Raw genomic sequence first — 15258 nt, forward strand, 5'->3', positions numbered from 1 at the left:
GGAAATGGTTCAACACAATTTAAGGCGAGACGCTGCAGTTGAATAGGAAAAAAAATCTTCAGCTTGGAGATATCCATTTGAAAGTTTTCCTGTAGTTTAAAAAAAGGAATTACAAGTTTTTGATCATATGATGTTTTTATGAGTAAAAATGGACCGAATTTAGCAATTTTTGGGACATTCAAAAGAGAAACATGAAGTGAGTGAGTGATGAGTCAGGTTTAAATTTCTTGTTTCTCTTTGATGTTGTGTTAGATTCTAAACATAAACAGAGGGGATTTTGGATTTTATTTAGTATTTGAGTGAACGAGAACTGAAAATTTGCCTAAAAATTCAAGTTTCACCTAACTTTTTGAGTTAAAACTTGAATAAATCAGACTTGGAATTAGATATAAAAATTCTTCTGTAAGGTTCATCGACACACAACAATACAAGTTTCGTGTTTGTAGGTGCTACTTTAAGCGCTGGTTCTTATGTCCCTTTGGGGGAAAATGCATTTTGAAGAAACAACCTTTGAAGTTACACTGTACCATATAACTCTGTAGAGGCAGGTGGATTAAGTTAAATATTAAACATCTTTTAGTGCAGAGTGGACAGTTTTGTTGTTTACACATGAAAACTTGTAGTTTAAGGGGAGACATGGCAGGCAAAACTACAAAAAAGGTCCCACACTCTAATAATTCGTTGGACCACCTTTCGCTTTGATTCCAACACACATTCTGCAATGTCACAAGATTTATTTCCATCCAGTGTTGCCTTAAGTTTTCACCAAGATGTTGCATTGATGATGGTCGAGTGTGACCGCTGCACAAAGCCTTCTCCAGCACATCCCAAAGATTCTCAACGGGATTAAGGTCTGGACTCTGTGGTGGACGATCCATGTGTGAAAATGATGTCTCATGCTCCTGAACCACTCTTTCACAATTTGAGCCCGATGAATCCTGGGATTGTCGTCTTGGAATATGCCCGTGCCATCAGGGAAGAAAAAATCCATTGATGGAATAACCTGGTCATTCAGTATATTCAGGTACAGTATATTCATTCTTTGAGCACAGACTGTTGCTGACCCTCGACCTGAACAACTGCAGCAACCCCAACCTATTTGTTTAGTTAAATCCAGGTGATGACTTTTTTTTGGCCAGGCAGTGTATTTTATTTTTTGTTTTTGCTAGCAACAAGTTTGATTGACAGTGTTGCTAAGTGCCCGCTCCCTGTTAAACCAGTGGTGCGAGTGGAAAGAGTCGTTACCTTCAACCACATCGCTCCAGATTGGCTCTTTGGTTGCTATGATACTTGCGGTTGGAATTCCTAATATGCAATTCAGCTCCAGATTCGCTGCTATAACTGTTAGCCTCGATGAGCTTCATTTGACTGGAGCGGAACGCTGTGGGTGATGTCACACTCATTTAGTCGACTTCTTTATCAACATGCTAGCATTGTAAGACACTACCGCTAAAAATATTCCACTTCTGCATTCAAGGTTGTGTCTCCCCTGATAAACTCGAGCTAAAGTGTGAGAATCCTGCAGACAGTTTTGACTGACCCTGATGTACCTGCACAGACGTAATGAAATCAAAAGCCTGGGTGAGTGGATCAGTGTAAGACGATAGGCCCAGATCAAACACTGCAGCAGCGTCTACAGCACAGACCAATCACACAGCTGGATCCTGATCACGGCACCCAGCCCCGCCCCTCACACGGATACGCCATCCTCTTACTAAATAACTCCACTTTCTCTCTGTGGTATTAAAGAGAGGGTATTTTACTTCTATGTGTATTAAAGAGGAGGTATTTTACTTCTATGGGGTATTAAAGAGGAGGTATTTTACTTCTATGGGGTATTAAAGAGGGGAGTTTTTACTTCTATGGGGTATTAAAGAGGGGAGTTTTTACTTCTATGGGGTATTAAAGAGGGGATAGTTTTACTTCTATGTGTATTAAAGAGGAGGTATTTTACTTCTATGTGTATTAAAGAGGAGGTATTTTACTTCTATGTGTATTAAAGAGGAGGCATTTTACCTCTATGGGGTATTAAAGAGGGGATAGTTTTACTTCTATGGGGTATTAAAGAGGGGGTATTTTACTTCTATGTGTATTAAACAGGTAGGTATTTTACTTCTATGGGGTGTTAACTGTAACACAACGATTAGATTTCCATGTTTTGTCCTTTTATTGTTTTGAAAATGCTAAATTAGCAGTATTAACATGTTTTATTAGTTTCACTTTCATTTTCGTGTGCCTGTGTCAAAGGCAGTTTTACAGAGAGCAGAAGAGGAGGCTGAGTTTGAGCTCTTTGAAGGAAAAATACTAAACTTCTAAACAGATGGACTCCACTTTTGTCTCATCTTTCATCTATTTTGGGCGAAACACAAACCAAAGTGCAGGAGGCTGCGTTTTTTTATTCAGTTGTTGTAATACCATTCAGCTTCTTATTCTGGTGTAACTCAATTATACAGATTTATTTCAGTATTTTTTAATAATGTTGACGCATCATTAGAGCTGTTAATCGAGTTAAAGTGGGGGTATTATAATTGACTTTTTGGTGCTTTCTCCCATGTTATAACGTTGTTCCCTCATCAAAAACATGCCTGAAGTGGTTTTAGATGTCACCCATGCATGTCTGAGTAATCTAGTGATCTCTCCCGGACCATATTCGAACCCTATTTATGGATTTGCTGTAAGATTTGTTCAATGCTCTGCCCACAAGCCTACATCACCCATGCTCCCACATGGCAATTCTCCATACATATACAAAAACATGTTACAAAACTGTACACTACAACTTCACAAACCTGATTCAATGCGCCTTAGAGCGTCAAAAACGAAAGTGAAACTAATAAAACATGTTATAATGTGTTGTTTTGGGTGAGTATAGCATTTTCAAAACAATAAAAGGAAACATGGTGATCTAAATATGTTATGTGTTACAGTTAATGCCCCACAGAAGTAAAATACCCTCTTTAAACTGGGATACCATACACTGAACCAAATGTCTTATATGAAGGTAGTGTGTTGTTGGAGTACGTCTGTGGCGCAGATTGACAGTCACAATTCTGTCAGTGTGCCTCAGGGCAGCTGTGACTATGTAGCTTGTTTGAGGAGTGAAAGAATACTGGACTATTGTAGGTACGCAACTTTATTTATCCTCGCAGGTAAAACTGGCTTGCAGTTGGAGTTGGCTTCCATACAAACATACACATAGTCACAAAATAACAAACACAGACATAAAATCACGTGGAAATGAAAGTGCCCCACTGTGCGGATCAAAACAATAAAAAGAACCCAAAAACATGTCAGGCGTGTCACATATAAAACTATTAAGGTGGAGTTTACAGCTTATTTAGCAAACAAACAGCTGCTGGGATAAAGCTGTTTTTAAAGGGCTTAGTGACGGGCAGTTGGGGGGCAGTTGTTGGGCAGCTGGGGGGGGGGACTGGGAGGTGGCTGGAGGGGGTGGCTGGAGGGGGCAACTGGAGGGCGGCTGGAGGGGGTAGCTGGGCAGGTGGCTAGTGGGGCAGTTGGGGGGTGGCTGGGGGGGACAGCTAGCGGCCCTTTTGAACAAATTGTCAAACTTGTAAAGCACAATATAAACCCAAGCGATTGCTGTGATTATTTTGAGTATTATTATGAGTTTTATTTTGAGTCTTATGAGTATTATTTTAAGTATTATTTTGAGTATTATGATGAGTATTATTTTGAGTATTTGAGTATTAGTTTGAGTATTTGAGTATTATTGTGAGTATTAGTTTGAGCATTATTTTGAGTATTATGAGTATTATTTTGAGTATATTGTATTATTTTGAATATTATTTCGAGCTTATTATGAGTATTATTTTGAGTATTACTGTATTATTTTGAGTATTATTATGAGTATTATTTTGAGTATTTGAGTATTATTATGAGCAGTATTATTAAAAGTAATACGAGTATCATTTTTGAGTAATATTGAGTATTATTTTGAGTATTATTGAGTATTATTGTATTTTGAATATTATTTCGAGCTTATTATGAGTATTATTGAGTATATTGAGTATTATTGAGTATTATTTTGAGTATTTTTTGAGTATGCTAAAGCCAAAATCCATAAATCCGCAGGTTCTTTTGCCGGTCCTGTCTGATGGTCGTATAATGCCGTGATGTTGATGTGGCTCATTCTTTGCCTGCAGTGAGTCAGTTTTTGCCTCTACAGCTCTGAGCCAATGACATTTTCACTTCATTGTGTTTAAATACTGTAACTCTGAAAGCATCATCAGGGAAGGACACACTCTGCTTATGTAATGGATGGAGAGATCTGCTAATTAGTGGCACTGGTCCATTATAACGTGTTTTGTGGTTGAGCTCACTCCTTTCAAATGTTAAATGAAATAACATCTCGAGAGAGACTGAAGAGAATAGATCATATTTGTATATTTCTATTATGTATATGTGCTTTTAAAGCCGAGTGTCCACTGCACGATTTTGGGATGAAAGATTTATGAGAGATGTAGACAGGCTAGATCATGATTACCGTAGATAGTTTTATTGTAGTATCACCCTCACCAACACTCGCCTGGCTCCAGAACACACACTTCTTCAATACTTACTTTAAGATGTGAGTCTGGTCACTGGTGAATGTTTTCAAATGGGCGTGATTGACAGGTGGATTAGCCAATCAGGGACATGCAGGGTCCACCGTACTGGAAAAAATAAAGGACAAAAATATCACATGGGGCAGAAAAATATGGCCTAAACTCTGTTAATGTGAAACGAGAGAAATGTGATTTGTAAATGATCGACGACCAATGAGCTCTTTCGTTTCACATGTGTCGCTGTTGATTGGACGATCGCATTTGACTGCAACAGAGGACGTGGAGACCAGACTGAGATCAAACTGTGTAGAAATACAGAGGGATTTCAGTCTGGATTCGCCAGGCTAGTCCAGCACTCATGACTCTGTATGGATTCAGTAGGCTGCGTTTAGGTGATATCAGAACGTTCTAGAATAAGATGGAGGAAATGTGTGCTAGAATTTGCCATTTTAAACAAATATCTAAGCCCAGTAATCACAGAGTTCAATGTCTTCTGTGTAATTTTAATAAATAAAAGAGAATTTTCTTTTCACAATCACAAGCTTCAGAAAGTGGTGCCGTTGTGTAACACCAGAAATGTGATTGTCGGCTGAAAAGACGTTTGTGAAGCCAATTCTGAACAATTAAAGAGAAGCTTCAACTTCTGCGGATCAGAAGTTTGGAGATTTGGCGAGTCTCCCACACCTGAAACTATGATGTTACAAAAAACTAAGACCTGAACCTGTTACAGAAGAGAGGGGGAGAGACAGAGAGAGGGAGGAAGGGGGGAGACAAAGGGGGGGGAGAAGAGAGAGAGGGGGAGAGAGGGAGAAAGAAACGGAGAGAGAGAGGGGAGGGGGGAAGGGAGAGAGAGGGAGGGAGAAAGAGAGGGGGGGGGCAGACGGTGAGACGGAGGGAGGAGAAAGAGGGGGGGAGGGAGTGAGAGAGACAGCGAGAGACAGAGGGAGGGAGGAAGAGAAAGAGGGGAGGAGATGGAGGGAGGAAGAGAGAGAGGGGGGAGAAAGAGGGAGGGAAGAAGAGAGTGGGGGGGAGACAGCGGGAGGGAGAAAAAGAGAGTGCCAAGATTAGGGTTGAGAGAGGGAGAGAGGGGGGGATAGAGAGTGAGAGAGAGGAAAAGAGAAGGGCGAGAGACAGAAGGAGGGAGAAAGGGAGTGTTCCAGGGTTAAGGTTGAGAGAAGGGGAAAGAGAAGGGGGAGGAAGTGAGAGAGGGAGAGCAAGAGAAAGGGGAAAGAGACAGGGAGAAAGAGAGAGTGTGAGTGGGGAGGGGGTGGACAGGAGCAGGTGTTGCAGGTCAGGATGGAGAACATTGGAGACACATTACAAAAAACTTTAGAACGTGAACGCAACCTGTTACCATTTTCATTTGTATGTTTTTGTTTTTTTTTTTGTAAATTATTGATAAATACAAATCCAAATTATTCAGCACAGCTTTTGGGTTTAAGATGACATCACAACATTCTATAAACCAAGGGGGGACTTGAGGGGGCAGTAACCTCCTGTAGAATGTCTTTATAAATCACTACAGGGACGGACTACATTTAAGCTTATTTAAAACAGCGACTTAAACCTGGTAGGAGGAGGCAGGGCTTGCATCCATAAAAGTCTCTAAATGAACATGTTAAGTCTTCACACCCTGCTATAGACCACCAATAATATTTACTATAGATGAAAGGAGATAACATAAATATTGTTGTAATACAGTGAGTTATAAGCTTGTGGATTTACCTTTTGGATATTTCAACGGGAAAACTGTGTCTTGCCCCCATCTGCGTGTATGACATCATGACATTCTCTAGTCCGAAAACCACCAAAACGTCCCAGTTCTTTGCTTGTTTTTGCTCAGACCAGTGTTTTCATTTGTCCCCCTCTCTCCCCCTGTCCTCTTCGCCCTGCTCCGGCCCCTCGCTGTTTCCTAGGTGATAAACGCCATAGAGCAGGACTTCCGGCTGCCCGCGCCCATGGACTGCCCCGTGGTGCTGCACCAGCTGATGCTCGACTGCTGGCAGAAGGACAGAAACGCACGGCCAAAGTTCCCCGATATCGTCAGCGTGTTGGACAAGATGATCCGGAACCCCGCCTCGCTCAAAACGGGCATCAACAACATCCCTCCAGGGTGAGACACGTCAGATACTCTACGTAAATGAGTTATAGTTCATTCCCTGTTTGTAGAGAAAGACAGAAACACATTTGACATCTACTTATATTTATATATTTATTATCATTATGAAATACAGTATAGTTTGTAGCTGTACTCAGATATACAGATTTTTACCTGCATTTTCAAGAACTTTGTGTTGCATTTTGTATTTACTATTATTGTTTAAAATGTTATATTATTACTTATTTTTAAAAAAATTTATTCTGTCAACTGTACAAAGAGTTGTAGGAGTGAAGACGTTTGGCTGCTCATCCAATCCAAGGTCATATTACTGGCCTTATTAAAAATGTAAAGGTGCACTATGTAACTTTTCAGAGTGAATGTTTCAGAGTATGCCGTTAAACTTATTATGATGCCACCAGACTGAGCTATAGGTGAGATCGGTCAGGCAGCACTGTTCACAATATGAATGCATGTTTTTTTTGAAGGATTTTGAGCAAGAAAAACACATTATTTGGATAAACCTTTAATGCCATAGTGTGGAACATTCCAGGCAAAGCAATGACTGTTCTCAACGCACAAAACTGACTACCCATGTTCAGTCCTGGTTTAGTCCTGGTTTAGTCCTTGTTTTTTAGTCCTGGTTTATCTGAAGTCCTCAGAGTGTGAGAGGGTTCACCTTATTGCATCTTTAAATTGTAATATAAATAATATCATTTACTCTCATCCTAAATACTTTTACTTGAGTAATTTTAATTTTAATTTTTGTTTTACTCCACATAATTTTAATTATTTTAATATGTTAGCCTACACTCCCTCTTGTCTCCAGACCATGCATCCACCCTTTACTGGATCGTGGAGGACCTGACCTGAGCCGGGTCAGCTCCGTGGAGGACTGGCTCGCCGCGTTGAAGATGACCCAGTATCGAGACTCATTCCTGGGCTCGGGCTTCACCTCCCTGCCGCTTGTTACTCAGATCACGGCAGAGTAAGTCTCCACCGCTTTAGTGTGTCTGCGTCCTCCTGCACGGCTCCGTGCCATTACCTGCCAACTTGGCGTCTTGTTAGTTTGGCAGAGCGGCGGACAGCTGCTATCTGACTGCCGCGCCATTTGTGCTCGGTGTCTGCACTCCCGAGTCCTCGCTATGAGAACTTCCAGATTTTTGAGCTCTCAGGGAAAATTAGGCACTGAAAATGGAACATGGCTCCAGAAAATAAATTCAAACTGTTTTCAGAATATTTATGCCACTTTGACCATCATTTATCACAAGCTTAAGTAGAACCAACACATGTTTGTTTATAGGGAGCAACTTTCAAATCGCTACTTTCAGGGATACACTGCTCCAGGTACATTTTGATATAGCTTAAAGAGATGATACCTGATAGTGCAGACACAGAAAACAGCATTTATGTCCTTAAAACTAACATAAAATAAGACAAAACTATTGCGGGTTATTTTTAGTACATAATCCCTGCGTTCAAAGAGCAACCACTGTACCCATAAACACACGTAGACAGAATGTTCAAAGCTGATATTGAACCACCAACCCGACACCCCATCTACCAACATTCTCAGTTTTATGAAGCAACGATTCTGTGTAGAAACATTTTAGACCAAATGTGCAGTGACATGTTAAATCGTCCTTTCAGTCCTATTACTTTGCATGTTTTTATGGCAGTACTCTGTACATTAAGTCCCACACCCACAGAGCTTTCGCTGGCTGACCTGAGAGCCATTACTGATCCCCGCGCCTTGTGGTCAGCCCACTCTTCCTCCTCATTTCCATAGGTCAGATAAAGAGTATACGTCGGCCCAATGGGATTAATTAAAAGCGCTTTAACTTGAGCCTTGGTGAGTGGAGTAGACAGTCATGTGCTAGACATGACCCAGCTAACTTTATATAAGGGAACTTTCCTGCATAATGTCTGTGCAGGTTCAAACTATAAACGATACACTTTGCTTTGGACGATATAAACAGAAAGTGGAGGCTTTTTAGATAACTTATATTTGAAATGTACTCACCAGTTCGTAAATGAAAACACACTGTGCTGTTGAAAATAAGTCGTTTATCATAAATGCATTTGGAACAGTGGGTGCATTTTCATAATAAGCTTTCACTCAGGTTTGCAATATGTCTATAACTATACCATGAAAAATATAATTATCAAATGGATGTGAAAATTACTGTTCGTTTTTGAGCGGCATCTGTTTGCAGTGTGGTTATTATCTCCAGGTCCAAGCTCAATACATCAGATTAACATGTTTAATGTGTCGCTGTCGTCAGGGAGATGGTCAACGGACACATTTTTATACAGCGCTTTTCCATCTTCAAGTAACTCAAATCGCTTTACATCAAGGAACCACTCACACATTCACACACCAGTACACAGACACTGGGGGTGAGGTGGGTTAAGTGTTTTGCCCAACCGCCAACCTGTGGGTCAATCATAGACTGTATATATAAATGGACATAGTTAACCTGCTTGCCGCCAGGTTCCAAATAGGAAGTGATGATGAGCGCACGTCCGGCTCCATCGACTTTGTGTAAAAACTGTGTCCCCTCTCTCTGTAACTGCTGCTGTCAGACTCATCATTTTGGTCTTAAATGTTCATATTAACCTGCTCTACATGATCCTGGGGTTTTTATTTCACTATTGTGTCTGTAAATCAAGAGATGAACATTAATAACAGATGAATAATTTATTGAACTGGAAAAGCAAAAAAAAAAAGTCATTGTGAAAAAAAACCAAAAACAACAAACTGTCAAAAATCTACATTTGCGAGCCTCACCACTAACACAAAATGGCTGCTGTTTGGTGTAACTGTGTTTTGGGGAAAATGGAGCCTCTGATGCATCACTGGAACAGAAAAAAAAGTGTTTTTGTGATAATTTTTGCTGAATTTTTGTCAATAAGTTTGTTTTTTAGACCTGGCTACTCAGGTGAACTGTTAAGAAGTGAGTTGCCATGGTTACAATAGAATCTTATAGGGAGTCCCATTCATAACTGGTTAAAGATCCTGCATTACACAAAATTCACTCTTGTGAGGTTTAAGCCATGTTATAAAGTTGTTAACTCCTCAAAAACAGACCTGGAGTTGTGTTTTGTTTCATTCACACATGTTTGAGTAACACTTTATTATTAGTCTGTCTACATCTCCAAAGCTCAAAATGCTCTGTTCCACCTTTGTTTTCTGTTTGAGACAAGAACTCAGCCTAAATATGCAGGTTTTTTTGTGTGTTAAACATGTGTGAATGAAAAAAAAACACAACTCCAGGTCTGTTTGTGACGAGGAAACATTATAACAGACTGTATCTCTATATTTGTTATTTTAGTGGAAGATTTTAACCAAATTTCACCAGACTATGGCATATCTTTATGTTTAACTGTGTTTTATCAGTGTCAAAGCACCATTGCTAGAAAAGTTACATGTTTTGAGACATGAGACACACTATAATCAGCTCTATTCGCTGCCAAAATTGCACAAAAATATTTCTGAATTTGAGTAACACACTGGTGCAAATAAAAATGTAAATAAAACATTTTAGCAATTTCAATTTTTATTATTGTATTTTCTGGAGTATAAGTCGCACCAGCCAAAAAATGCATAATATTGAAGAAAAAAACAAGTTGGATCCCCGGCCAAACTATGAAAAAAAAAAGTGCGACTTATACTCTGGAAAATGCATTAAATAGTGAACAAAATCTAAGCATTTTCTCATTGTTGTCTCTTTAGGGATCTGCAGAGGATCGGTGTGCAACTTGCTGGACACCAGAAGAAAATCTTGACCAGTGTGCAGTCCATGAGGCCGCACCAAGACGACCACTCCCCCACTGAGTCCGTCTGAGCGCCCAAGGGAGCCGAACTTTGACACGCCCCTTTTCACATCTATAGAATTCAAATCTGCAACCATTTCAAGAGTCGAAACTCGATCACTGTGGCCGTCATGGTATGGTCACTCAGCACAGCATCTTCAATCTGTCAGTTTGTATTTAAAACGACTTTGAATCAAGCCTGCTGCTCGAAATATGGAAGAAATATGTTTTTGTTTGATAACATCAAGATGTGTGAATCTTACTCTTCATCGATGAGCTCCGAGTGCAGTTTACAAGACTCCAAAAATCAGCTTTTTTAAAATTACTGTACATAAAAGACACAACCTGCTCTGTGGATCCACGCAGGCCTGATCATAAGCACATCTTGTTGAGACTACTTCATTGTGTTGGGGAAAATTGCTGTGGTTGAACTCCGAGAGAGACCCAACACTTGGCTGGCACTTTCTTCACATTGAAGAGCCTGTACATATATTACGGGATGTTTCCTTCTTAAGTATTTGTCGCAGAAGCGTTTGTGACCTCCCTGTGATTATCTCCATCTCGTCGCTGGAACAAACTTTGAAATGTAGTGAATTAAAGGGCAAGATGGTTTTAAATTCTATGTTCAAAACACTTCAGTGCAGAGAGTGGAACGTCTTTGCCGTATGTTAATATTACTGGGATAAAGTTTAGTTTTAAAGGTGCACTATGTAACTTTTCTGATGGAGTTTTTGCCATCTACTACATGCAATTATTAGTATGTTACTGCCTTATCTGAAATGTTTCACAATTTGACATTAAATGGATCTATCTTGCATTCACTGAATTGCAGAATTACAGGTAAAAGTCGAAGTTAAATCTGTCAATTGGACAAAAAATTGTAGGATTGAAAACATTTGGCTGCTCATCCAAGCCGCTTCTTCAGTTCTGGTCAGATTACTGGTGGACACTGTCTTATATCTATCTGAAGGGAGGAGCTAACTACTCTGAAACTGTAAACAGCTCCAGTTTCAGCCTTAATGGCCCTACTGGCTTGCACTATTGTTCTCTTTGCTTTGGGTCTAAGCGTAGAATTATAGATGGGGGAGAGATTATGTCTCAGGCCCCAGGATTACAGATTTTTTACTTGCCAAAAAACATTGAAAAAGATGCATTCTTACAGTGAGCGGGCTTGCCTCTCTACGGATCTGACATGTAATTTGGCCATGTGATCACCATCTCTATGGAGACAAAGAGGTGGCATACCCTCCACCAGAAAGAGTCCATAGTGCACCTAAACAAGCACATCCACACAAGTGTTACAAACAATATAAACTCAACAGAAGTCACAGGTCTCATTTTAAGTTGAGGTAATGTACACGGAAAATCAAATTACTACAATAATTATACAGTTATACATTTTATTATGGAAACATGTATATGGCAGAAGCACATCACAAAGCACAAGTTGTTTTTTTTAGTTTGCAAAGATCATTATAAAGCTGGTTGAAAAACAATTTTGAGTTCAAGCTTCGGCTTTGAGCAAAACTAAATAGCACAAAATTCATAAGAGTTAGTTACTGTTAATCAAAATATGCCTATTTTTTATCATTATCACATCTACACTTAAACATTAGAGGGAAATGCTTTTACTTTTTACTCTTAAAGTACATTTTTAAACGGGTACTTAAATACTTTTACTTAAGTAGACGTTTTCATGTGATACTTTTACTTTTACTTGACTAACTTTGCCTCTGTATCTGTACTTTTAGTTGAGTAACAAATGTACTTTTTCCACCACTGCAGGTTTGTTTCAGTCTCCCGATGGCACAGACCTGATCCAGTTTCAATTTTAGAGGTAGGATCATATTTTGGCACAAATCGTAGTATTGACATAAACCGTAAGACAAAACAGTCCATCACCATCCACACCAAAAACCACAAATATAATGCTACGAGCTTCACAAAACACCGCAGTCTGTTCTCTCATATTTCACCTCCTTTCAAATCGGTTTGCGTGTAGCCAATTAGGACTGTGTCGAAACATGTAGAGTCGATATACGGCACAGGAATGGACCCACGCCAGCGATGTAGATGAGCCTTTGCTAACAAGATCAGCAGAAAACGCCAGAAATATATTGTTGCTATCTCGCTTCATCAAACAAAAACAATTAAACAAAATGCACTGATCCAATTTAAGTGTTTAAACAGCGACGTTTTCATGGATGCACAACAGCTCTCTCGAGTAACTTGCTCTTCAGATCATTCCAAGTGGATGTTTCACAATCAGAACACATTAGCGCACGCTTAGAACGAAAAGCACATAACCGCTCGGAGTTTGGAGATGCAACAAATTTGAAAATATGTCTGAAATAACTCTAAAAAGGTTGATTTCTACACAAAACTGACTCTTGTGGGCTTTAAGACATGTTTTAATGGTGTTACTGCCTCAAAAACAGACCTGGAGTTGTGTTTTTTTTTGCATTCACATGTTTGAGTAACACTTTATTATTAGTCTGTGCATCTCCAAAGCTCAAAATGCTTTGTTCCACCTTGTGATGTCATTAAGTGGTAGTTTTCAAGTGAACTCTTTACCTTTTGTTCAATAGACATGGGCAATTCCAGTCACAGAAATCATCCAAATGATTCTAGTGAAGGTGTATGGAATTTAAAAACACAGTGGAGCACCTGCATTACCACATGATGACATCACAAGGTGGAACAGAGTGTTTTCTGTTTGAGAGAAGAACTCAGCCTAAATATGCAGGGTTTGTGTGTTAACATGTGTGAATGAAACAAAACACAACTCCAGGTCTGTTTGTGATGAGGAAACAACATTACAACAGAGATAAGGAGACAGAGTAATACAGGGCCTTTAAAAGACAAATATGCAAATTTTTGATTTTTTGACGCTTTAACCTGTTATATTGTCTCCTCGGCAAAAACATAAAATATGGCGTTGTATTTGGTTCATTCACACTTGTTTCAGTTCATTAACTTGAAGTCGTTTTTTTTCCAAGAACTCAAAAATGCTTTGTTTGGATTTTACCTGGATTGTTGCGACATAGGTAAAAAAAAAAATCTAAAAATGTAGACTTTTCATGCACGGTTTTGAGTCCATAATTCATCACCGTGCTCATTCTGGGGTCAGATTGTGTTAACAGCGAATACATAACGGCATAGGTCCATTTAAAACATTAAAAACAGGAGCAGGTGTGATTCTAAATGTTTATCTCCACATTATTTAAGTGCATTAGTAGCACCAGTGTATCCAGTTTTGCACGTCCTTGAAATGTGTTCCATTTCTGGGAAGCAAAATAACCGAACGGTTGTATTAGCATAGCAACCCCATGGCTTTCTTTCCTAATTTCATTACTTTGCCTTTGTTCAGTTCTGTTTCTGATTGGGACGGAGGTGTAGTTTATAAAGAGTTTTCTCCAAATGTAGATATGATTCTAAGCTTGAAAATGTGAACTACTTATCCCAAAGTGACCAGCAGCATGTTTAAAATGGAACTAAAGCCAAAAGAATGAATCCTATTTGTTCTTTAAAATCAAGAACCATGAATCAAGCGTGTTATGGTCGACCAAAACATAATTTCCGTGCTGGCACTAGACAGACACAGACCTTTTTGGATAATTACTCCTGTCGTTTTCACTCTTGGACACACAGCTATCGCCAGTTTGTTGTGACAGTTGCATTTTCCCATTGACGAGGCAGATTATTACTGTTTGCACATGAAATGATGAGACACGTCCAATTAACATCCAGAGAATGGCTTTTGGGCATTTGGATTAGTGCTACGTACAATTCGAAATGGTCAATCAGTGGTACGATGGTGCGTGGTGGCAGAGTGGTTAGCCTTTTTTCAGTTCAAGTTTATTTATAGAGCACGTTTATAACAACTTCAAATGACCAAAGTGCTTCATATAAAATTCAACAAAAAAACCGCAAATAAAACATCAAGATATCCTGTCTAGTTAGTGTTAAATGCCAGGGAGAAGAGGTGGGTATCAGTCGTAGCTAATATCGCTGAAGGAACTAATGCATAGAAAGATGGATGATATACAATAATGCATTAATTGTTGGGCCAATATTTCCCTGGATCTAATTTTGTCTTTGTTTCATTAACTGCTTTTCCAACTAACTGCCCAACGTCAAGGCTATCCTATCTAAAATTCAAGGCTGATGAGCCCCAGTATCCCCGTTATGGTGACGTGAATCAATGAAAACGCCTGAGGTATTACAAGAATCCCTATCAAAACGAGGAGACGAGGAGGTGAATGGGGTTTGGGGATTTGAATATGCCGTTTGAGCCGTCACATAGAGGTGGTGTATAGATCGGCACAGGCCTGGTTTGGCTGCAGGGCTCTCACTACGGGGACATGTCTTTTATCATGCACTGGGCAGATTACCAGCAGTGAGACAAACGGGGCCCCCACCTCTGTGAGGCACTAACATCACAAGGATTAGCCCTGCGCTCTGATTGGACGAGCTGACTCTATATGTGTGTCAACCGCTTCCAGTCATTTCACATGTTCAAATGAGGGAGAACTATGGCCTCCAGAACACAGTATTTGTGTCAGAGCGGAGTGTTAGGATCAAGACAGAGGTGCCATTTAAATCAACCTTTTTCTATGGTACACAGTATTAAGGAAAAAAATTGTCTATTTAAAAAAAAAAAAAAATGTTAGAGGGACATGTAATCCAGTTCTAGAGTGAAATCCATTACTTTCCTTTTTAGGGCCGTCACAGAATATCCTTGCCCTTAATACAATTTATTTTTGTATTGCCCAAAAT

The 15258-nt window shown here is 39.6% G+C and overlaps 1 protein-coding gene across 1 annotated transcript in view; it reads left to right on the plus strand.

Annotated features, from left to right (window-relative positions):
- Positions 1-11005, plus strand: part of LOC117369783 (ephrin type-B receptor 1-like) — a 169018-nt gene extending 158013 nt beyond the window's left edge. The window contains exons 18-20 of the mRNA XM_033965119.2: positions 6482-6678; positions 7493-7651; positions 10400-11005. Of these exons, the coding sequence (XP_033821010.2) occupies positions 6482-6678; positions 7493-7651; positions 10400-10511 (468 nt within the window). The 3' untranslated portion in view covers positions 10512-11005. The remainder of the gene's footprint in view (positions 1-6481; positions 6679-7492; positions 7652-10399) is intronic.
- Positions 11006-15258: the final 4253 nt, after the last annotated feature.

Source organism: Periophthalmus magnuspinnatus, chromosome 4 (assembly GCF_009829125.3).
Source record: "Periophthalmus magnuspinnatus isolate fPerMag1 chromosome 4, fPerMag1.2.pri, whole genome shotgun sequence".
In the NCBI taxonomy this organism is placed as follows: Eukaryota; Metazoa; Chordata; class Actinopteri; order Gobiiformes; family Gobiidae; genus Periophthalmus; species Periophthalmus magnuspinnatus.